General features: G+C 37.6%; 1 protein-coding gene across 12 annotated transcripts in view; it reads right to left on the bottom strand.

Moving 5' to 3' along the window:
• The window catches only part of LOC105477937 (HEAT repeat containing 5A), a 123,101-nt gene that overhangs the window by 98,672 nt on the left and 1,262 nt on the right, over nucleotides 1-23,167 (bottom strand). For 8 of the 12 annotated variants that reach the window (XM_071100366.1, XM_071100359.1, XM_071100368.1 and 5 more), the window contains exons 2-7: nucleotides 11,055-11,156; nucleotides 8,561-8,760; nucleotides 6,335-6,546; nucleotides 4,728-4,836; nucleotides 1,249-1,398; nucleotides 411-585 (exon numbers count right to left, since the gene is read on the bottom strand). In XM_071100366.1, the coding sequence (XP_070956467.1) occupies nucleotides 411-585; nucleotides 1,249-1,398; nucleotides 4,728-4,836; nucleotides 6,335-6,546; nucleotides 8,561-8,686 (772 nt within the window). In that variant the 5' untranslated portion in view covers nucleotides 8,687-8,760; nucleotides 11,055-11,156. Of the gene's footprint in view, nucleotides 1-410; nucleotides 586-1,248; nucleotides 1,399-4,727; nucleotides 4,837-6,334; nucleotides 6,547-8,560; nucleotides 8,761-11,054; nucleotides 11,161-23,167 lie in introns of all 12 variants that reach the window. The other 4 variants (XM_071100360.1, XM_071100361.1, XM_024791594.2 and 1 more) reach the window with 2 other exon arrangements.

Here is a 23,167-nt window from a genome sequence, read left to right as displayed (position 1 = left end):
TCAAACAAAAAAACAAAAAAACAAAAAAAGAAAAAAAAGGAACTTTTTTTTTTTTGGAGTGCAGTGGTGCAATCTCAGCTCACTGCAACCTCTGCCTCCTGGGTCCAAGTGATTCTCCTGCCTTAGCCTCCCAAGTAGGTGGGATTACAGGCGTGTGCCACCACACCCAGCTAATTTTTGCACTTTTAGTAGAGATGAGTCTCACCATGTTGGCCAGACTGGTCTCAAACTCGTGACCTTAGGTGATCCACCCACCTTGGCCTCTCAAAGTGCTGAGATTACAGGCATAAGCCACCATGCCCAGCCCGAAATTGATTTATAATGAGTAGAAATAACATTATACATATTTGTTTATATCAACTGGGGAAAAAATTACAGAAGATACTTTAAAAACAATTACATGTATTTACCTGTTCCTGGATGTTTAGAAGTTATAGCTTTAGCTAATATTGTGCCTAGTAACTTTGAAACAGAAATCCGCACATCATAATTGGAACCTTCAAAGGACTTAAAACACAGTGTGGCCACACTGTCCAGGTCCGTACTCCACATAAAGATGGCTTCATTCTGAAGTTCAAGGAGACACTATTCAATTGGACAGAGAGAAATTAATGAAAAATAAAATACAAATGTCAGGTTCAGAGCTACATAAGTTACAGAAACTATCAGGGTTTTAAAAAATAATGCACAAATTCAGAGTATCTATTATGATTACAAGAATAATAAATGAATACTTATTAAAAGTCATAAAGATTATATTATAGAAGAGAATGAACCTACAAGAGGTGGGAGGAGGACCCATGTCTAACTCCACAGGTTATGAAAAATGCCTTTAGAATCAATCTGTTGGCTATGAACATCTGGGAGAATAATTCCAACATTAAAAAAACTTCACTGTATTATCTTACCAACTATGTTAAGAAGGTATAAATTAAAAACAAAACAAAAAATCACTTTGAGACAACATAAACCTCACATGTAAATTTTAATTTACACAATTAGGAAGAAATTTTTAGTAGAGTAGAATGAATACTTAAGATTCTGGAAACCTGAACTTCCTACCCTCTGACTATGTGTTGCTAACTATTTAAACCTTGGGAAATTCATATAACTCTGGGTCTCGGTTTCCTCGTATGTTAAAATGAGATAGTCCTAGCTGACTACCAAAATAATGTAGCTTTCACAAAGATAATCTGATTTAATTTTCTTCATACTAATTTTTAAAGTCTGCTTATTAGATCATTTTACCTTTGCAGCAGCACAACGAACAGCCATGGATCTATCTGTTAAGCAGGATCTAGCAGCTTTATAAACATCCCTGTGACAAGGTGCAGCAGCAGCTCCTAGTCCATTCAATATATTTTGCAGACTTAGCATAATCTCATATCGGCCTTGAGACTACCAAAACGAAAAAAAAATTAAATAGGAAAAATAATTCCACTGCAAAGAACAGGATTAAACACTGATATCTGTCTCTGGTACTGAAGAAATACCCAGACTTCTATACATACTGACCAACCCATTCTGACATCAAGAAACAAGTTACTATTTTATGAAATATTATTTGAAAAGTTACTTGTATACACCGGATTTCAACATGATACAAATTTCACAGGGTTGATGTGAAGATTAAACAAAATTACATGAAAAGTGCCTAGCCCAAAGCTTACATGCCATTAAGCATTCAATAAATAGTTGTTATAGTCTAAGCTAACGTATTAAAAATGCAGGGTCTGCCATTTACTAGATAGGACCTTGGGCAAATCTGTTTCTTCATCTAAAAATAGAGGTAATAGTATCCCTCATAGGCTGTTGTAAGGAATGAATGAGTCATACATGCAAAGTGCTTATAACAAGCCTAGCCATACAACAAATGTTCAATAGATCTGGTAGCTATAATACTTTGTTATTATTTATTGGTTGGAATAGCATAACTCACAATTTAAAGTCTTGGATTTAGAATTGAAAAAACCTGGGTTTGAACTTCTCTGTGACCCTCAGTAACTTTGTGACTTTAAGTTGTTCTTACTTATTTCCTCATCTATAAAATGAGGATAAGATGAACCTCATGGGTAAACATTCACACAGTGCCTGGCACACAGTAAACAGTCAAGAAATAGTAGCTGCTTGGTTGGGCCCGGTGGCTCACACCTGTAATCTCAGCACTTTGGGAGGCCAAGGTGGGCCAAGTGCTTGAGCTCAGGACTTCGCAACCAGCCTGGGCAACATGGTAAAACCATAACTCTAAAAAAATACAAATTTTAGCCAGGCGTGTTGGTGCACATCTCTAGTCCCAGCTACTCAGGAAGCTGAGGTGGGAGCATGGTAGTGCACACCTGTAGTCTCAGCTACTCGAGAGGCTGAGGTGGGAGGATGGCTTGAGCCTCGGAAGCAGAGGGTGCAGTGGGAGGGAGAGGGTACAGTGGGAGGCAGAGAGTGCAGTGAGTGCAGATTGCACCACTGAACTCCAGACTGGGTGACAGAGCCAGACCCTGTCTTAAAAAAAAAAAAAAGTAGTCGCTTATTTTATTAATGTTTTACTAAATACCTCAAATCATATCTATATCCCAGGAAGTTAAGGCCACTGAAGGTAGATAAGTTGGAGTTGGAGGAAGACAAAGATCAGCATCAAGAATCACTTCATAGTAATATTGTTAATTCATCTTTGTTTAAAGGCACTTCAAAGTCATAGGTGAACATAATAAAATGCTGTCAATGAGAATCTTCTGAACTTTTCTTTTATTCCAGTTCCAAATGTTGTGTATCACTGGTGGGTGTGGATATCTCTGAAATGTTGTGATACCTGATCAACTAAATCAAAGATCAAAAGTAGGGAATACGGCTCAAGGACGTTAGCTAAAAAAATTTTAAAAATAGGGGAGCAACAAAATACTTAACAGTAACTTAAAACATTTTCATAACTATAGAGTAATCCTCTATTAACCAAGGGGCCTAAAAAGTGTTATAGCTTAACCAGTGGAATTAGGAGGAAGAAAGTTTAAAATGGCTGTATCTCAATAAATAAAATTTCTTACAGATATCTGCTTTTAAATAAAACTAGATTTATAGATGTTATAAAAATCTGTTCTCCTTAATCATTTTCTCCAATCTTTTGGGAAACTATTGCTGAGAAGTGATCTGATGAGCAAATTTTCTCACCAGTTTTATGTTAGAGTCTTCACTTCTTAAAGTTCTTGAATCAGCTACATTCTTCTTAAAATTTACCCATTTTTTTAATTGGAATTTTCCCTTGTTTTGCCTTGCTACATTTTTTAAAAATGTGTGTGTGACTGTCCAACATTTCTATAAATTACTTCAGAGCTGTTTTCTAGATTTTTGTAAATAAAGTAACAAGAGTAACCAGTGTGATGTTTTTAGATTTATTTTTTCTAATAAATATTTTTTAAGAGACATGGTGTTGGGCCGGGCATGGTGGCTCATGCCTGTAATCCTAGCACTTTGGGAGGCTGAGGCAGCTGGATCACTTGAGGTCAGGAGTTCAAGAATAGCCTGGTGAACATGGTGAAACCCTGTCTCTACTAAAAATACAAAAAATTAGCTGGGTGGTGGCACACGCCTGTAATGCCAGCTACTCAGGAGGCTGAGGCAGGAGAATTGCTGGAGCCCAGGAAGTGGAGGTTGTAGTGAGCTGAGATCGTGCCACTGCACTCCAGCCTGGACAACACAACCAGACTCCGTCTCACAAAAAAAAAAAAAAAAAAAAAAAAAAAGAGGGTCTTGCTCTGTCACCTAGGATGCCGTCCAGTGGCATGACCATAGCTCACTACAGCCTTGAACTCCTGGGCTCAAGTGATCCTTCTGCCTCAGTCTTCTGAGGGGCTAGAACTACAGGTGCTCACCACCATACTGCAACTAATTTATGATTTTGTAGAGACAGAGTCTTCCAGTGTTGCCCAGGGTGGTCTCAAACTCCTGGCTTTAAGTGATCCTCCCGTCTCAGCCTCTCAAGTAGCTGAGATTACAGGTGCAAACTACCATGTCCATGTTTTTATATTTAAAGGTGCTAAGTTGTCCTTACATATTAGGGACCACAGATTTAAACCTTTTGCTAAACAAACATATAAATGCTTTCATTTCAAAACCAGTAAAACCACAGTTGGCAAGAGATTACAGTATCTTAGTTTCTTAAAGTCAAATGAAGAGACAGTCTCAAAAACAAGGGGTGTTCCAGAGTAGTAAGTGACACAAATATTTCAATGAGGATTCAGTTGAAAATATACTCCCTTGGCAATTAAAAGGTCATCTGGATCTGGTCACACATCCTCTACACTCTTTCCCCTCAGATTATATTCCTTACTACCTTCTGATGCTAGTATAGTAACTCATCTATCCATAAGGTATACAGTGTTTATCAACTATGTAGTCCCTAGTGACAAGCAGTTGCACTGGCACCAGTAAGTACTATCAAATAGAAAAGATGGAGTAAGAGGAGAGAGCAGGGATGGGCCTATAAGTGGAATACATTAGTTTTCACCCACTTGGATTTATATGAATACATGAAATTCTACTGCATTACTATTTTTCTGACAGGAATTCAATATACAGAGTACATATTGTGCATCATCTAGAAATATTTAATTTATAGGTATATTTATATTCATATCTACATATGCTTGTCATATGTAAAGTTCTTTTATTTGCTCGGGAAAGCATAAACCAATAAAATGCTGTATTTTCATTCTTTGGCTGAACTTGTAATTACTTACCTCTGCACTCTTCACAGCCTTAAGAATATTCCCCACCGTATCAGTAAAGGTGTTACCCAGTATTCTACCCAACTTCTTGTACAAGGAACCCAAACATACCACAGCAGCACTGAAACAACATTTAAATTAGAAATTAGTCACAGCTGAAACAATAGGAATAAAAATATCTTAGAATATGTAAGGATAATTATTGAAAAATTTCCCCATTCTCTTGGTTGTCTTTTTACTTTCTTTGTATTATCCTTTGAAACACAAATGTATTAACTGTGATGAAGTCTTATCTATTTTTTGTCAGTTGTGCTTTTTGATGCTATACCTAAGAAACGCTGCCAAAAACAAGGTCACAAAGATTTACCCCTATGTTTTTTCTTACGAGTTTTATAGTTTTAGCTGTTACACTTACATCTATGATCAATTTTGGGTTAATTTTTTTATACATGGTGTAATAGAAGGGTCCAAATTCATTCTTTTGCATGTGGACATACAGTTATACTGGCATCACTTGTTGAAAAAGTTACTATTTTAAATTTTACTTTGAAAGGATAAAATTTCTAAGAATCTATTCTGTGGTTAAATCTTAAGGCATGACACTTAGGTGAATATGATTATACTTTCAATAATAAGGATGTATCAATCTGTGATTACTACTCAGCCCAAAGATTACACACCCTCAACTTTGTTACAAAATTCTACAAAATATTTCAACAGAACTCAGCTACATATTAGATAATAGTTAAGCTTAAAGACAAAAATAAAAACAAGAAATAATGTTCTCATCAAGTTTGAAATCTGAAAACTTTATGGGGGAATACATTCTGTTATAAGTAAAAATTAGAGCAACAAAAACTTCTATAGAATTATGACATGGTGGCTGGGCGCAATGGCTCATGCCTATAATCCCAATACTTCGGGAGGCCAAGGCGGGTGGATCACTTGAGGTTGGGAGTTTGAGACCAGCCTGGTCAACATGGTAAAATGCCGTATCTACTAAAAATACAAAAATTAGCTCAAAGTGGTGGTGCGTGCCTATAGTCCCAGCTACTTGAGAGGCTAAGACAGGGGAATTGCTCGAACCCAGGAGGCGGAGGTTGCAGTGAGCCGAGATCACGCCACTGCACCCCAGCCTCGGTGACAGAGAGGTTCTGTCTCAAAAAAAAAGAAAAAAAGAAATACTATGTGGCTCATTGCCTTTTTAAAGATAACAGGTGATAAAATGAACTAAATCCTACAGAGAAACTAGGCTGTTCTTTTCAGGATCTTGGCAAATACTTTTCTACATGATATTTATTATCAATTTTCATAACCAAGAATGAATAAATTGCAAAAGCATCCAAAAATGTGAAGAATTTAAAATATCTTTCTTAAATATTCAACTGCTAAAATTTTTTTTAGGAAGATGTTTTGAATCTCAAATCTAGACTTCAAATACGTCTAAAGTATTTGTAGAATTGTTTCTCAGTAACTAACATGAAGTGTTAGTTTCTTAAAATGAGTAAAACTGAGTTTGTATTCAGTTTCAAAGTAATTGTCAAGTACTATGGGTACTTCATAAAAATACAACAGGAAGCAATATTTTGTTTCCTGTTCTGTTTTAATGTTTCACTTACAGCTTAGTAGGAAGGTAACTTGGAGAATCATCTTTGCTACGAATAAGATCATTACATTTATCGATTGCCTCGTAAACAGAGAATGTGTCTCCAATACTATAAAGTATGGCTAGATTCTTAGCAAGGAGTTTGCGGGTAGGAGGCCCTGGGGAGTTGTTCAACAAAGACAGGAGCTGTTCAACAAGAGTCTTCTGTTTCTCCCTTACATCATTCTAGAAAGAAAGATAACACAAAGACACTTCAAAGTCAATATAATTATATGTAATCCTCTAACATAATTTTTCTTTCAAATATTTAAGAACTAAAAAGGCTCTAGAAAAATGCAAACTTATTTTGACTGGAAGTTACAAATAAGTTGGTAGTGTGGTCATTATGCCACACTAAACAGGTAGTTTGTTGCTCTGCTAATAACTCCAAAAAAACCCTCCAAAAATTCCAAAGCACATTATACTGTAATCTCTGTCAACAAATATAACGGCTCTATGTATTCTAAATCTCCTTTTGTTTGAAAGGTAGAGCAAATTTGTATCATTATTTTTCATAGAGACAATGTGATATGGTTTGGCTCTGTGTCCCCACCCAAATCTCATGCTGAATGGTAATTCCCATGTGTCAGGGGAGGGGCCTGCTACAAGGTGATTGGATCATGGGGGTGGATTTCACCCATGCTGTTCTTGTGACAGTGAGTGAGTTCTCACAAGATCTGATGGTTTAAAAGTGTGTGACACTTCCCCCCACCCTTCCTGCCACGATGTGAAGAAGGTCCTCACTTTCCCTTCACCTTCTCCCATGACTGTAAGTTTCCTGAGGTCTCCCAGTCACGCCTGTTAAGCTTATGTAATTGTGCATTAATTAAACCTCTCTTCTTCATAAATTACCCAGTCTCAGGTAGTTCTTTACAGCAGTGTGAGAACGGACTAATACACAAGGTCACACTATGTTGCTTGGGGTAGAGTGCAATGGCTATTCATAGGGGCAATTATAGTGCTGCACTACAGCCTCGAATTCCTGGGCACAAGCAATCCTCCTGCTTCAGCCTACCAAGTAACTGGGTCTACAAGTACGCATCAGCACGTCCAAATTTGTATTTTCAAGTACAGCGTCTGAGTTACTAATCCTACACCTCCCCCATATAAGCTGCATAAAGCAGTAACCTATAATCTGTAACCAGAGCTGACCTTGTAATGGCTACCTGTTTTATTCAGATCTATTCCTAAGTGTAATGCAATTTTCTTTTTGCAAGCTTATGTATATAAATGTTAATAATGTTATTCCATTTTCCTTGTCTGCTATCCAAATAAAAAGTACACAGTATCATTATGAAGCTAATAGTATTCAGGTGCTCACTGAAGCCTAAAATTCCACAATAAAATATTTGTCAGTGTATAGAATTTTGTCTTTTGCTAATTTTTCCCCCCAAATCTAGAAGTTGCTTTTTTTCTCTCTTAAAGATCAGCAAACTTGTCAAATATTTTGATAACTAGAGTCACATAGCTCCTTGTTGTCTCAGAACAAGAATGTGTTTTGGAATGCTATTATTTTAAATTCATAAATAAAATGTCTTTTGTTAAATTCTAAATGTCTCCATGAGTAGTGTTTTTGTACCACTTTGGAACTGCATATAGTACTGTGATTATGTGAAAAAATGTTCTTATTTTTAGGAGATGTAGGCTAGAAGTGCCACCTCAATGGCTTAGTAAATTAATCAACCAAACATGGCAAAATGTTACTAATTGCTGAATGTACGTGAAGGGTATGAGTGATCAGTTTTCCTTTTTTATACTCATGTCATAAGCTTTTAAGGGAGAATCTGTTTATCCATAGGCTCTTGAATTCATACACCTCAAGTCTTCCTACCTTTTTAAAGTGAAACTCCCACTACATTGTTTAGCCACCATACTTTACCAGGGCTTTCTGGACATGGAGGAACACAGATGCAGAAGATAACAAAAATGAAGTATAATACAAAGTAGTTGTAGTTGGTGTTTCATATATTTTTAAAGTAATACCAAAAACATTAGCTAATTTCTTCCTGCTTTTCTGAATAGCGAAAACTTCTAATAGTAAAAACTCTGATGAGGGAACAAAAAATGTACTATGTTTCATTAAGTTTTAACAAAGTCTAACATTTTAAAGTTAAATTACATTATTCTGGAAAAAACTAGAAAAGCAAACCAAAGGAAGTAAACATGGGCACTTAAAAAAACATGTTGTCATTTTACCCACCCTGCTGGTTGCTAACAAGAGCTTCTCCAAGTATCTCAACCACTCAAAAATAAACTCTGCCTTCTGAACTTCACCTAGTTGATTGTATGCTTCTTCATTCAGCAATAAGCTATGAGCTAATTCCATTCCTTGCAGCAATCCTCCTAGCTGGTCACAGTTCTTCTCGTTAAACTTTGGTCAATATACCTAAGAATAAAAATCTGCAATACAGGAAAATAATGTATTTTAAAAGGGGAATAAAAAGGAAGGCAATCATAATATTGGAAATCTTTCACAGAAAAGTGAAAACATAATTAAATGTATACATTTTTTATAACTGCTCTAGGGTGAATCTGGGAAAATCCCAATAATGTTCTAGTTAACACTGACATAAAATCCACCTTTATATTCTGTACTCAAGCAGACAGGCAAAATAGAGTAGTATTATTGGCAATTGTATGCAAAAACTTGCTAAACAGAAGAGACATTCCACTAAAATTTTGAAAATTTTAAGATTAAGCTGTTTATTCCGTGTTAGGTTTTCTTTGCAGTTTAAGTAACTTACTAAAATGGGTAATAGGTACTTATTAAAAAATGACACCAAACATCCAGACCTTCTACTAGAATTCTATAGTAAAGCTTACCATCTCTCTGGGCCTTTGCCTAGCTAGGTACATGCCCTGTCATTTACCTGGAGATCCAAGAGGGACTTAAGCCCATTAGCATCAGTTCTCCCAGCCTACTAAAGGCACTGCTTGTAGTTTCAGGTGAGGAGTTTAGGAGAGTCCAATCTCAACTAGGCTTATATCTGAAAGTCTTGTGAGAGCAAACTTTTTAAAATGGGTATTGTCCAGGAATTATAGCAATCAAGATCATATCTGCTCTGACCTAGATCCAGTGTAGCCTTAATTTTGTGGTAGCAAACAATCAACAGAAGACACAGGGTTTGTAAAATTATTGTCTTATTCAAGGCATCTCCTGGGGTACACCTTAGTGCTGTTACAGAGCACAAAAGCATATAAATATAAATGTATGTATATATATACATATTCACATTAACATACACATTTATAAGATGGCATTGTGATTACTAGACAGATTTTTTATTTTTAGGAGATGCATGCTTTACCGTAACTTACTTTTTAAATGGTTAAACCACTTACTCAACCATAAAATATGGCAAAATGTTAACAGCCGAATATAGGTAGTGGATATGTGAGTGATCATTTCACTACTCTTCATTTTTCTGCATTTTAAAAAGCACAACAAAAAGTAGAAAAAAATTATTTAAGAAAAGAAATAAAACACAAGTTGGCTATTAAAAACTACTACTACTTACAGGAGTGGCAGCTATCATCAGGAAAGTTAAAGAACATAGAAGGTACCATAGCATGTACAAAAGATGGGTATTCCTATTCACTAATGTCCTTAAATAGAAACATGTTAATTGGAATTTCATAGGAATATAGATAAAATGCTATGGCTAATTTAACTAAAATAGTTAAAATACATATCTCACATTTCCCTAAACAAATCTCATACTTTTACAGAGAAGCCAGTAACTAAAGAGGTATTAGAAAATTAGATGACAGACATGGGAAAGGCTTTTCATTTTTTCAAACGGTTTATCTGTTTCATAATTTCAAATGGTTTACCTGTTTGAAATCACTTAGAGTATCAGGTCATCATAATTATAATACAACTGAAAACAGCCTCTTTAAAAGACAGTAGTCACAAACTGGTTCCCTGTTGGTCAAGACTGCCTGCAATGCATTGGGGCTAACATTTAAACATAAGAAGATTGTGCATAAAAATCTGGGTCCAGGGCCAGGCACAGTGGCTTACATCTGTAATCCCAGCACTTCGGGAGGATCACTTGAGTCTTGGGTTCAGGAGTTCAAGACCAGCCTGGGTAACATAGACCCTTGTCTCTACAAAAAATTTAAAAATTAGCCAGGCATGGTGGTGCATGCCTGTAGTCCTAGCTACTTGTGAGACTGAGATAGCAGGATCACTTGAGCCAGAGAGGTTGAGGCTTCAGTAAGCCATGACCACACCACTGCATTCCAGCCTGGTGAAGAGTGAGACCCTGTCTCAAAATCAAAAAAAGAAAAAATCTGGGTCCAGTGCCATGTGTGATGGCTCATGCCTATGATTCCAGTACTTTGAGAGGCCAAGGCAGGAGAACTGCTGAGGCCAGGAATTTGAGAGCAGCCTAGGTAACAGTGGGACACCCTCTCCACCAGAAAAAAAAAAAAAAAAAAAAAAAAAAGAAAGAGAAAGAAAATCTTAGGTCATTTTCAAAAATGTCACTTTTACAGAACAAAGAATATAAACAATGTGGCCAGGTGTGGTGGCTCACACCTGTAATCCCAGCACTTTGGGAGGCCAATGCAGGCAGATTATCTGACCTTAGGTATTCGAGACCAGCCTGGGCAACAAGGCGAAACCCCATCTCTACAAAAAATACAAAAATTAGCCAAGCATGATGTTGTACACCTGTGGTCCCACTTACTCGGGAGATTGAGGCAGGAGAATCGCTTGAGCCCTGAAGGCAGAGGATGCAGCGAGCCAGGATCATGCCATTGCACTCCAGACTGGGAGACAGAGTGAGACTCTGTCTTGAACAACAACAAAAAAGGAATATAAACAATGCTGTTAAACATTCATTTTTACTGAAGCAACATAAATTCTAGCTTGTTATAAAAAACCCTCCTTTCCTTTCTTCAATTATTGAACTAGCCAAAATATTCACAATTAAGGATACAGTTAATAAATGCTACAGAAATAATTTCTGGAAGAAACCTACTAAATACACACAAGGTGAAAAACAAGTTTGCACTTAGTATCTATGATTGTTTGGGGGGTAGAAATAACCACAGTATCATAGAGAAAATTTCTTATTAATACCAGGGCAAGTCAAAATCCTATCTTCAGAATCAAATTACCCTTTCTAGAAGTCATTAGTATCTGCTGAAGAGACGTTTTTTTTCTTTAGGCAGCAGCAATATTGTGGTGTAAAATGATCTATCAAGAAGCAAAATAGCTAACACAATGTGATAATAAATAATTCAGCAAAAAGCTTGAGATCATAAGCAGGTCATAAAGCCATCTCTAATGCCCTCAATATATTCCTTATGTAAATTACTCCTAAAAGAAGTAGACAATTCATATTGATAATCTCACATCTAAACTCACAAGTCTAAAATGCACCTGAGAGCTCCACATATGCACTACCCATGAGATAAACAAGGGCATTTTGCAAACAGATGGCTGCTGCTCTTATCTGAAGTCTTACCTCATCAGGAAGATGAATACAAATTCAGTCAATGTTATCTGCTATATGTTTTAATATAACCACAACCCTACATATACCTGAGGAATGCTTATTTTTCTAATTTTTCTCTTAGTTTCTCTTATGTTTCTATTGAGATTACAAGGTGATTTACAAGTGAACACATATGTCAATATATTTAAATATATTTTTCAAAGTATAGTTAGTTGCTACTTGAAAAAAGGATTTTATAAAACTGCTGCCCCAAATGTAATGCCAGCTATATTTAACAGAAGCAGCTAATATTTACTATTTATTATAGTCTAAGCAGTACTCTAAGTGCTTTACATTATTTTCTTGAATAATCTGACAAACTGTCCATGAAGCAGCTATTTTTATGAGCCCTATTTTACAGATGAGGACATTGAAACACAGAGAAGTTAAGTGACTTTCCCAAGGTCACAGAGAACCTGGGTGTGCACTTAAGCAATCTGACTTCAGATATATTTGTTTTAACCACAACATACTATGCTGCCACCCTTTCATCCAATCAAGCCTCTCAAAAATGTGAGAAGTTAGGCCAGGCCCGGTGGCTCACGCTTGTAATGCCAGCACTTTGGGAGGCCGAGGCAGGCGGATCACCTGAGGTCAGGAGCTTGAGACCAGTCTGGCCAACATGGTGAAAACCTGTCTCTACCAAAAATACAAAAAATTAGCCAGGCGTGGTGGCATATGCTTGTATTCTCAGCTACTCAGGAGGCCAGGAGGCTGAGGCGTGAGAATCACTTGAACCCAGGAACCCGGGAGCTGGAGGTTGTAGTGAGCCAAGATCACGCCATTGCATTCCATTGCGCTCTAGCCAGGGTGACAAGAGTGAATCTCTGTCTCAAAAAAAAAAAAAAAAAAAAAAAAAGTGAGAAGAGGGGCCAGGCACAGTGGCTCACACCTATAATCCCAGCATTTCAGGAGGACAAAGCATGAGGGTGGCTTGAGCCCATGAATTCAAGGCCAGCCTGAGCAACATAATGAGACCCCATCTCCACAAAAAATAAAAAAATTAGCTGGGCATGGTGGTGCATACCTGCAGTCCCAGCTACTTAGGAGGCTGAGGTAAGAAGATCACTCGAGCCCAGGAGGTTGAGGTGACAGTGAGCCATGATCAAAAAACAAAAAAACCCAAAGCCAGTCATTTTTTAAAAAGCTTACATTTTGTACATAATTTGTGGATATATGGAACTAAATGACACTGTTTCCCAACGACAGAACATCAGGTTCCTTGGTGTAATAAATTTGGGAATCTCGCATTAAGACAAAGTTAGGGATTTTTACCTATAAGATTTCTCAGGCTATTTAATTAGGTTAATGTATACTATGACTCTCCATGAATGCAATATAGTATCAAGTATTAGTCAAAATGCTGCCAGCACCTAGCAACTTCTAGACCTAAGCAAACTGTTCCAAGGAGAAACATTAAAACGTACTTGTTATCATCACTTATTTATATATATAAATAAGAGTTTTCTTTTCTAAAGTAACTTTTCTAAAGTAACTTACTCCAAAACCATCTCTGAGAGCAGTTAACAACCGTATTATCAGGCCAGGTGCGGTGGCTCATGCCTGTAATCCCAGCACTTTGGGAAGCCAAGGCTGGCAGATCACTTGAGCCCAGGAGTTCAAGACCAACCTGGGCAACATGGCAAAACCCTGTCTCCACAAAACATACAAAAGTTAGTTGGATGTGGTGATGCACACCTGTAGTCTCAGCTGTTCGTGAGGCTGAGGTGGGAGGATCCCTTGAGATAGGGAGGCGGAGGCTGCAGTGGGCCAAGATTCCGCCACTGCACTCCAGCCTCGGGAAGACTCTGTCTCAAAACAAACAAAACCAACCAAGGGTTGGTTTTAATTCATCTGGAAATGAGTTAACTTCAATTTTATTTAGGCATGGTAGTGTAAGCACCTTCAACAATGTCAACAAACATACAGGCAGTTGATTATTCCGGTCCTGATAGAAAGTGCTAATATAATTTTCTCTCTCTAGAGTTTACAGGTCTATTTTGGTAGCAATGGAAACATGTTGAAATTTATAGGGAGAAAAAAGTATTCCTAATCTTCTTGGTCATTTTAGTTTCTTAAAATGATTATATCATTTCAAGGAGGGAAAAGGGAAAGATCACAAATAATCAAAGAAGACACTGGATACAAGGTTAGAAAGGTTTATTGGATTGCTTTGTTAGTGTTTTCCTTCTGGAGCATGAAAATAATTCACAAAACAAAAAAGTCACTAAACAGTAAATGAAACTAATTCCAGAATGTATCAAGTGCCTGAAGTGTTGGGATACGTCTCAGACTTCAATTTCAATTACTTCGATTTGACTTTTACTTACCTAAAAGACACCATAACAGCTTCAATTCACCCTATAGTCTTAGTTCCTCAGTTCTGAACAAAAAGCACGAAGTAAACAAAACAAAACAAAAAACCCCAACTCTCAAGAACTCCCACAATTCAAAAAACACAGATAAATCCTAAAATCCAAACCTTTCCCAAAAATATAGTAATAGCTTCCATCTATAAGGAAGCTAGATTATTCTACCCTGACCTCAGATTTTCACTTGTGATTTAGGCTTTGCAAAATTATACGTTACAAAAACAGGAACTCAGAAGTTACAAACAGCATTAGGCCACAATTGAGATGTTGCTTAAAGAAGGCTGCCCCTGGTATAAAGAAAACGAAGTCCTTTTGTTACAGCACTTTACATATCTCTAGGCAGAATCCTAAAGTTGGTTTGCTGACACTTAACCAGTATAGTTTATTAGAATTAGGGTAAAATGGATAAGAAGCAAGTCATTTGTAATGTTAAGAGTTCTTTAATACAGTTATAACTTGATAATTTAAAAATCTTGTCTGTATCAATTCCATCTTTGAATCTGAAATATCTTGTTTCCTTCTTTCTACAACAGTATTTTAAAATTTGGCTAAAAAAATTACTTGCCTCAGAAAACAGCAGAAAAATCTCTGACAATGAAATTCAAACCTATGACATTATTTTGTATGAACTTAACATTAGTCTAATTCTCTATAACAACCCTACAAATAAATTGGCTATCATTAGTTAAAAATTTGAAATGTTAACAATATAATAATGATTTAAGCTCAATAGGAAATAATTTGATTTAGGTGAGTGGTTCAAAACCATGCATATTAAATCTAAATATGAAAAATGCAAAAACTTTTACAGCCAGTGCTAAAATTTTAGAAAAGCTGATAGTTTAATATAAACAGTGGCAGTACAAACGGTTCAACTCTGTTAGAAAAAAAAATTATTTATCCTAAGTTATAAAAATATCAAAACCATTTGATTAAAACATCCAGTTTTTGAAAATTCATAAGAAAAAGGAAAATATAAGTATAAAAGTATTAATTACAGCACTGTAATTAACTGTAATTCTAGTGAAAATTCAAAAGAACTTACAAGTCCAACACTAAAGAAATGGTTAAAATTTGACATATTCAAAGAATACTAGGCTGTCATATAAAACTATGAAAACTACAAATGCACAGGAGTGCAAAAGGCTTAATGGGGGGGAAAAAAAGTAAAGAAAACTGAGTGCAGAAGTTTTACATGTTAAGAGAAACCTTTAGATAAAGCAGTGTTTACCAAGAATACTTTGTGGAATACTGCCAGAAGAATGAGAACATGTATTCTATGTGAAGAGGGGGAAATCCAAGTTGAAATGGTTTTGGGAAATGCCACATTGTCTGTTTCCTTCACCAGTTTCTCCATACATGTAACATGGTAATGTGCACTATGTACAGCCAAGAGGGCATGCAGATAAAGCATTTGATGTTTCTAAACACGTTTTAACTATAAGCCTCTCCTTTACTCCCTTTTTCTTTTTTCCCCAGCCAGGAATCTCATAGAATTGTGTGTTCTATAGAATACAATCTTTGAATTACTAATCATTAAAGACTAGTATAGGTCAAAAAATCTAAAAATTTCTGTTTTGTTCATATTATAAAATGATTTCTTTCTCTCTCTCTTTTTTTTTTTTTTTTTTGAAGGAGTCTCGTTCTGTTGCCCAGGCTGGAGGGCAGTGCAGCGGTGTGATCCTGGCTCATTGCAAGCTCCGCCTCCCAGGTTCAAGCTATTCTCGTATCTAAGCCTCCCACATAGCTGGGATTACAGGCATGTGCCACCATGCCCAGCTAATATTTGTATTTTTAGTAGAGATGGGGTTTCACCATGTTGGCCAGGCTGGTCTCGAACTCCTGGCCTCAAGTGATCTGCCCGTCTTGGCCTCCCAAAGTGCTGGGATTACAGGCGTGGGTCACTGCATCCAGGCTGAAATGATTTATTATTAGTAGAAAGATATATAATTTCCACTATCAATGACTATTGATGTCTTCTACTTAAAAGAGGACATTTCTGATTAATATTTTGGATCAAAATACCTATATAAACAGAATCTTCTCATAAAGATGTAAAGAAAGAAAGATGACGATGGCCAGGTGCGGTGGCTCATGCCTGTAATCCCAGCAATTTGGGAGGTCCAGGTGGGTGGATCATGAAGTCAAGAGATTGAGACCATCCTGGCCAACATGGTGAAATCCCAACTCTACTAAAAATATAAAAATTAGCTGGGTGTGGTGGCGCGTGCCCATAGTCCCAGCTACTCGGGAGCCTGGTGACAGAGCGAGACTCCATCTCAAAAAAAAAAAAAAAGAGAGAGAAGACAAATATACAAAGTTTCAACTTTGTATACTTAAGATTTATCAATTTGCATAAAAATCTGTGTCATTCTGTGGCCAGGTGCAGTAGCTCACGCCTATAATCCCAGCACTTTGGGAGGCTGAAGCGAGCGGATCACCTGAGGTCAGGAGTTCCATGGAGAAACCCTGTCTCTACTAAAAATATAAAATTAGCCGGGCATGGTGGCAGGTGCCTGTAATCCCAGCTACTCGGGAGGCTTGAGGCAGGATAACAGCTTGAACTTGGGAGGTGAAAGTTGTGGTGAGCCAAGATGGTGCCACTGCACTCCAGCCTGGGCAACAAGAGCCAAACTCCATCTAAAAAAAAAAAATTGTGTTATTCTATATTGTTAAGTAACTTTCACATATACATCCTTTACAAACTAAAAATGACTTGTTGTACTATATATTTTAAAATTTGATTTACGGAATTCTGAATATGAATTCCCACAGTCAAATGAATCCATGTTTTCTAACTTATACCACAAAAACCTAACTTATGACACACCCCAGGCACAGCACTAATACTTCTAATTTTCATATATAATAAAAACACATTCAGTGTACTAAGATGCCAAGAATATTTTCTGCAAACTTGGTAGGAACGGGAAGAATGTTGCTGCTCACCACTACGTAATATAAGGCAATACGAACAGCAAATACGCACTGCTCTAAGAACTGATGGGGAGCACATCCTATTAGGATAGAGAAGTCAGGGTGGAATAGAAGAGAAACAGGAGTTACCAAGACAAAGAATTTAACACGAGGACAAGAAATTTTTAAGAAGTTGGGGTTAAAAAGGGTTACAGGTTGGGGACTGAATTTATTCTGCCGTCTTTCCCCCCCCCCAAAATACTGCATGTTATTGTGAGGAATGAGAAAAATGGCAGAAGCTGGATTCCATGATGGTGAGATTGCCAGTGGGAGACCCAACTGGACTACTGTTTGTAGCAATTCTCCTTCCAGCTGATGAAAGAGAACACCCCTGAAGCATAGAAGGAAGTGTTCTGGGGGGTGGGAGGGTTAGATAAGACTGAGCAGTAGGAACCAACTCTAATATGTCAGTGACAGAAAAATGATTATTTTTTGAGGATCTATGCACTAAAACCTTTTAATTCACTATCTCATTTAATCCTCATAATACTGAAACTTAAGACATCACTGCTATTGCTAATATAGTTATTGCCATAGCTGGTGAAGCAGCCAATCCTTCTAACTTTGTTGTTCTTTCTCACCACTTCACTTTTATGTCTCCAGTACTTTGAGGCTTTTTGTTAGTGTTATGTCTTCCAGAGACATCAGCTTTCAGAGAGCCCTTTCCATCTAGATGGCAAATCAATAATTACTAAAATTATTAGTTTAGTCTTTGGCTATTCTTGACTATTTTTATTATGCTTCATTCCACACACCAATTCTCCCATCTCTCCATGGAAAAGGGATTTCATTCTGGACCTTTAGGAATGCCACAGGCAGATTTTAAGTTAAGAAGTTTTACTTTTCTTGTATTTCCCACCACACTCTCCTGAAGTCACTAGCTATTAATCACACTACTTGGTACCTGAGATTCCAGTAACAGGAAGTAAAAAAACGAAGTCTATAGAGCAATTGTTTCAGAACTCATGGATTTTACTGACATAAATACATCAAAGCCTATTCATTCTTAGTCTAGAAATGACTAATAATCCAGTTGTCTGGATTCTAGATAGAGAAGCACATTAAAAGTAAAAGAGCAAACCCACCGAGAGTAGGAAGCTAACAGTGATGGAACAGACAAATAATATTGAATATAGATATTTTTAAAAGCAGAGCAATATAGGGCTACTTAATGCAGGAGCAAAGTGTACAAGATGCCATTATTCCTCTAGCACATCAGAGTTTACAGGAGAGGCCAGAAATTCTTGCTCCATTTTCAAAATGAGTCAATCCTTGAATCTGCTGCTTGTGCAATCTGCTACCTAGGACTTCCAAGTTTAGCCATTAGACTCTACCCGCTTTAGAATCTTCCTTTTCCCTCTCCTCTAATTGTTCATGGCTCTTACATCCCACTTAGAATTCACAGATTCACTCTTAATCCACACTATGGTCTAACATCCTGGTTCTTCTTCATGGTTCCTACATTTGTTTGTTTGTTTGTTTGTTTGTTTGTGACAGAGTCTCACTCTGCCACCCAGGCTAGAGTGCAGTGGCACCATCTCAGCTCACTGCAACCTCTGCCTCCCGGGTTCAAGTGACTGATTCTCCCGCCTCAGCCTCCTTAGTAGCTGGGATTAAGGTGCGCGCCACCATGCCCAGCTAATTTTTGTATTTTTAGTAGACAGGGTTTCACCATGTTGGTCAGGCTGGTCTCGAATTCCTGACCTCGTGATCCGCTTGCCTTAGCCTCCCAAAGTGCTGGGATTATAGGCGTGAGCCACCATACCCAGCTGGTTCCTACTTTTAATTCACAACATACCTCATAAAATTTAGCTACCTAACCTAAAATTTAGCCAAATTTTTAACCTCTTGGAGCCTTACCTGAGGGCTTTCCTTGGCAGGCACTGCTTCTCACTCCCTGCCAGACATCCAGCTAGCTTCTTTGCAACTACAGCTCCCTGGAATAACTCCATATTATTCTGCCTTCTGACTGCCACTTTCATGTCCTACTCATGGAATACAGTAAACATAACCATCTATTACATCAAATCGCCACAACTGTCTGGGGCAGCACTCCATAAATCAAACTAACTGATATTTCTGCAGCAAAAGATATGCAGATCCATATTCACATAAGATGGGATAATGACTGCAAATACCTTTGCATCAGTTCAGGCCACGTTTTGCTACCAAATGAGTTAAGAAAAAAACTTTTCAGAGCCTTTTAGACTCTAGAATTAGGACTAAGGGATTTTGTACGTGTATATCTGCTTTGCTTTTTTCTGATTTCCTCCCAAAATAGTTTTTTAAGAGTTTTGGTGATTCAATGGGTAACTTCAGTTTTCTGGTAATTTCATTTACATAAAAAAGGTATTATTACTTGTTTTGAGTAAGGTATTATTTTGTGTACAGACACACAAATATGTATATATTCAACATGTAGAAACCTCCAAATGCAACAGAAAAGTATATAAATGCTATTGTATATTTGCCCATTGAGAAGCATTACTTGGGCAATAAAGGACAACTACGTTACTGAAAAAATACATACATAAAACAGCAATTTAGTAAAATTAGCACCATACTATGGTGTGGTTTTTTGTTTTTTTTTTTTTCCTCTTCTTTTTTCTGAGACAGGATCTCACTCTGTTACCCAGGCTGGAGTGCAGTGGCAGGATCTCAGCTCACTGCAACCTCCACCTCATGGGTTCATGTGATTCTCCCACCTCAGCCTCCTGAATAGCTGGGACTCCAGGTGTGCACCACCATGCCTGGCTAATTTTTGCTTTTGTTTTTTGAGATGGAGTCTCGTTCTGTCGCCCAGGCTGGAGTGCAGTGGTGCGATCTTGGCTCACTGCAACCTCCACCTTCCTAGTTTAAGCAATTATCTGCCTCAGCCTCCCGAGTAGCTGGGATTACAGGCACCCGCCACCACACCTGGCTAATTTTTTTGTATTTTTAGTAGAGACGGGGTTTCACCCTGTTGGCCAGGCTGATCTCAAACCCCTGACCTCAAGTGATATGCCCCCCTTGGCCTCCCAAAGTGCCAGGATTACAGGCATGAGCCACCACACCTGGTCGATGGTTTTAAGATTAGTAAAAGTATATGTACAGCTTTAAATATTTAAAATTATCACCTTCTCCAAGTTTTCCTTCATTTTTGTCACATAACCAGCTCTAATCTTTTAGGCAAATAATATAGTGCTTTAATATGGCTATTATGCTTCTTTTCTAGAAATAAACCTTTTGTGTTGTTACTATTTAAAAAAAAAAAAGGCCAAGCATGATTCAGGATATATACTCCTGTTTCAATCTGTTAGGTATCTGCTTAAAGAGTTCTAACTTTCCATTTGGTTCTCACTGTAAATATGTTTGATTTCTTGTTCAGTTACACTTCCTATAATATTCTGTCTGACTTTATGACCAACTAGGAATCACTAGATTTTAATCACTAGATTCCTGTTTAAAAAACTCTTTTGAGGCGAGATGTGGTGGCTCACACCTGTAATTCCAGCACTTTGGGAGGCCGAGATGAGGGGATTCCTTGAGCCCAGGAGTTTGAGACCAGCCTGGGCAACATAGCAAAACCGCATCTCTACAAAAAAATACAAAATATTAGCTGGGTATGGTGGCATGTGCCTGTTGTCCCAGCTACTCAAGAGGCTGAGGTAGAAGGATCTCTTGAGTCCACTCCAGCGACTCTGTCTCAAAATCAATCAATCAAACAAACAAAAAAAACTGTTTTGAGTAAAGGTACCTTACTGCTGCTTATGATAAACCCTATGAATGACACAGTAAAAAGAGAGAAGTTCACTAAACGAAAAACATTTCCCATACTAGATCTAAATTAAAACTTAAAATAACAAAGTTGCTAGAGAAATATATAAAAACTCTTCCTCTTCCCTAGGCTTACAAAAGGCTAGAGCTGGCCGGGCGCGGTGGCTCACGCCTGTAATCTCAGCACTTTGGGAGGCTGAGGTGAGCGAATCACGAGGTCAGAAGACGGAGGCCATCCAGGCTAACACGGTGAAACCCCATCTCTACTGAGAAAAAAAAAAAAATAATTCGCCGGTTGTGGTGGGGGGCGCCTGTAGTCCCAGCTACTCGGGAGGCTGAGGCAGGAGAATGGCGTGAACCCTGGAGGCGGAGGTTGTAGTGAGCCGAGTTCGTGCCACTGCACTCCAGCCTGGGCGACAGAGTGAGAATCCGTCTCAAAAAAAAAAAAAAAAAAAAAAAAAAATTAGCTGGGCTTGATGGCACGTGCCTGTAATCCCAGTTACTTGGGAGGCTGAGGCAGGAGAAATCGCTTGAACCCCGGAGGCGGAGGTTGCAGTGGGCCGAGATGGCGCCACGGCACTCCAGCCTGGGGGACGCAGCGAGACTCCGTCTAAAAAAATAAAATAAAATAAAAATTAAAAAAATTTAAAAAAAAAAGGCTACAGTTGCTTAAATTATAAAACTTTATACTAGGTAAATGTAGCAGAAAAACCATGCCCCTCCTCTATCATTACACACTGCAGATCCAGAAGCATTTACGAATCCTACAATTACCTGACATTATAATGAAAAACGAAGATTAGTAAGTAAAAGTGAGGCTGGGCGCAGTGGCTCACTATTGTAATCCCAGCACTTTGGGAGGCCAAGGCGGGCGGATCACCCGAGGTCAGGAGTTCGAGACCAGCCTGGCCAACATGGTGAAACCCCGTCTCTTCTAAAAACACAAAAATTAGCCGGGCGTGGTGGCGCATGCCTGTAACCCCAGCTACTCCAGAGGCTAAGGCGGGAGAATCACTTGCACCCAAGAGCCAGAGCTTGCAAGTGAGCTGAGATCTTGCTACTGCACTCCAGCCTAGGCTAGGGAGCCAGACCCTGTCTCAATAAAAACAAACAAACAAACAAACGAACAAAAGAATTAAAACTGAATTTAATCTATTTCTTCCTACAAAAGATTTAGTGATTAAGCACTTAAGAGTTCTAGTTCAGGGGTCCACTAATTTTTTTCTGTAAAGGACCAGACAATACTTTAGGCTTTGGGAGCCATACGGTCTCTATCACAACTACTCAGAAACAACACATGAACAGCCATAACGAAGGAGCATTGTTGTGTTCAATAAAACTTTTATAAAACTGCCAGCACAGTAGATTTGAACCACAGGCTCTAGATTGCTGAGCACTATTTTAATTCAAAAATTTAACATTAGAACTAGACAAGGGATCTAATTAAGTAACACAGGCAAGTCTTCACTAATTTTTTTGGCCCCAGTTAATTGATTTCTCAAATGAGATTTAATAATAGTTTCTCAATGTCTCCTGAAAAAGCAGAAGTGTTATTTATATGAGGACAGTGGTCTCATTAAAGGATTGTTCAAACTCTTCAATTATACTATGGGATAATTAATGAACCACACAAGACTCAATGGAGCTTTTTAAAAAAATGCAGATGTCATTAAACTGCTTAATTCAGAATAAAATTATTTTAGAATTTAAAAAATCCAGAATTTAACCCTTATGTTATTCATAGTTAAGAAAGATTATTATAAACTGCCTCAACCTTTTTGAAATAAAGCAGGAAGAAAGGTAAGTACATTGGTTAAAGACAAGTAAAAAAGTAATTTTTTTCTGTAGACAATATATTCATTAGTTTAATGTAGTTAATTTTAATTAATAATTTAAGAATTAAAAAGGTACTTTGGAGTCATGTATTTTCTGTGACTAAAGTCAGATACAATAACGAATAATAATAAAAAAGTGACCTAATCTAACATCCTTAAATAGTGGAGGGAACTTAAGCTAGAATTCAGGTCTCCTGACTTTCAGGTGAGGAGTCTTATTCTCCTATTTTCTAGTTATCTAGGTAAAACAACTGCATTCCAAGGCACAACAAATCCATACTACGGTATTCTCCAACTGTCACTATTCTTAAATCATAAATCCTGCCTGCTTACCAGTTTAAAAAAAAAAAAAGCCAATGGT

This window comes from Macaca nemestrina, chromosome 7 (assembly GCF_043159975.1).
Source record: "Macaca nemestrina isolate mMacNem1 chromosome 7, mMacNem.hap1, whole genome shotgun sequence".
NCBI classification, from domain to species: Eukaryota; Metazoa; Chordata; class Mammalia; order Primates; family Cercopithecidae; genus Macaca; species Macaca nemestrina.
This window is presented reverse-complemented; position numbering and strand designations above follow the sequence as displayed.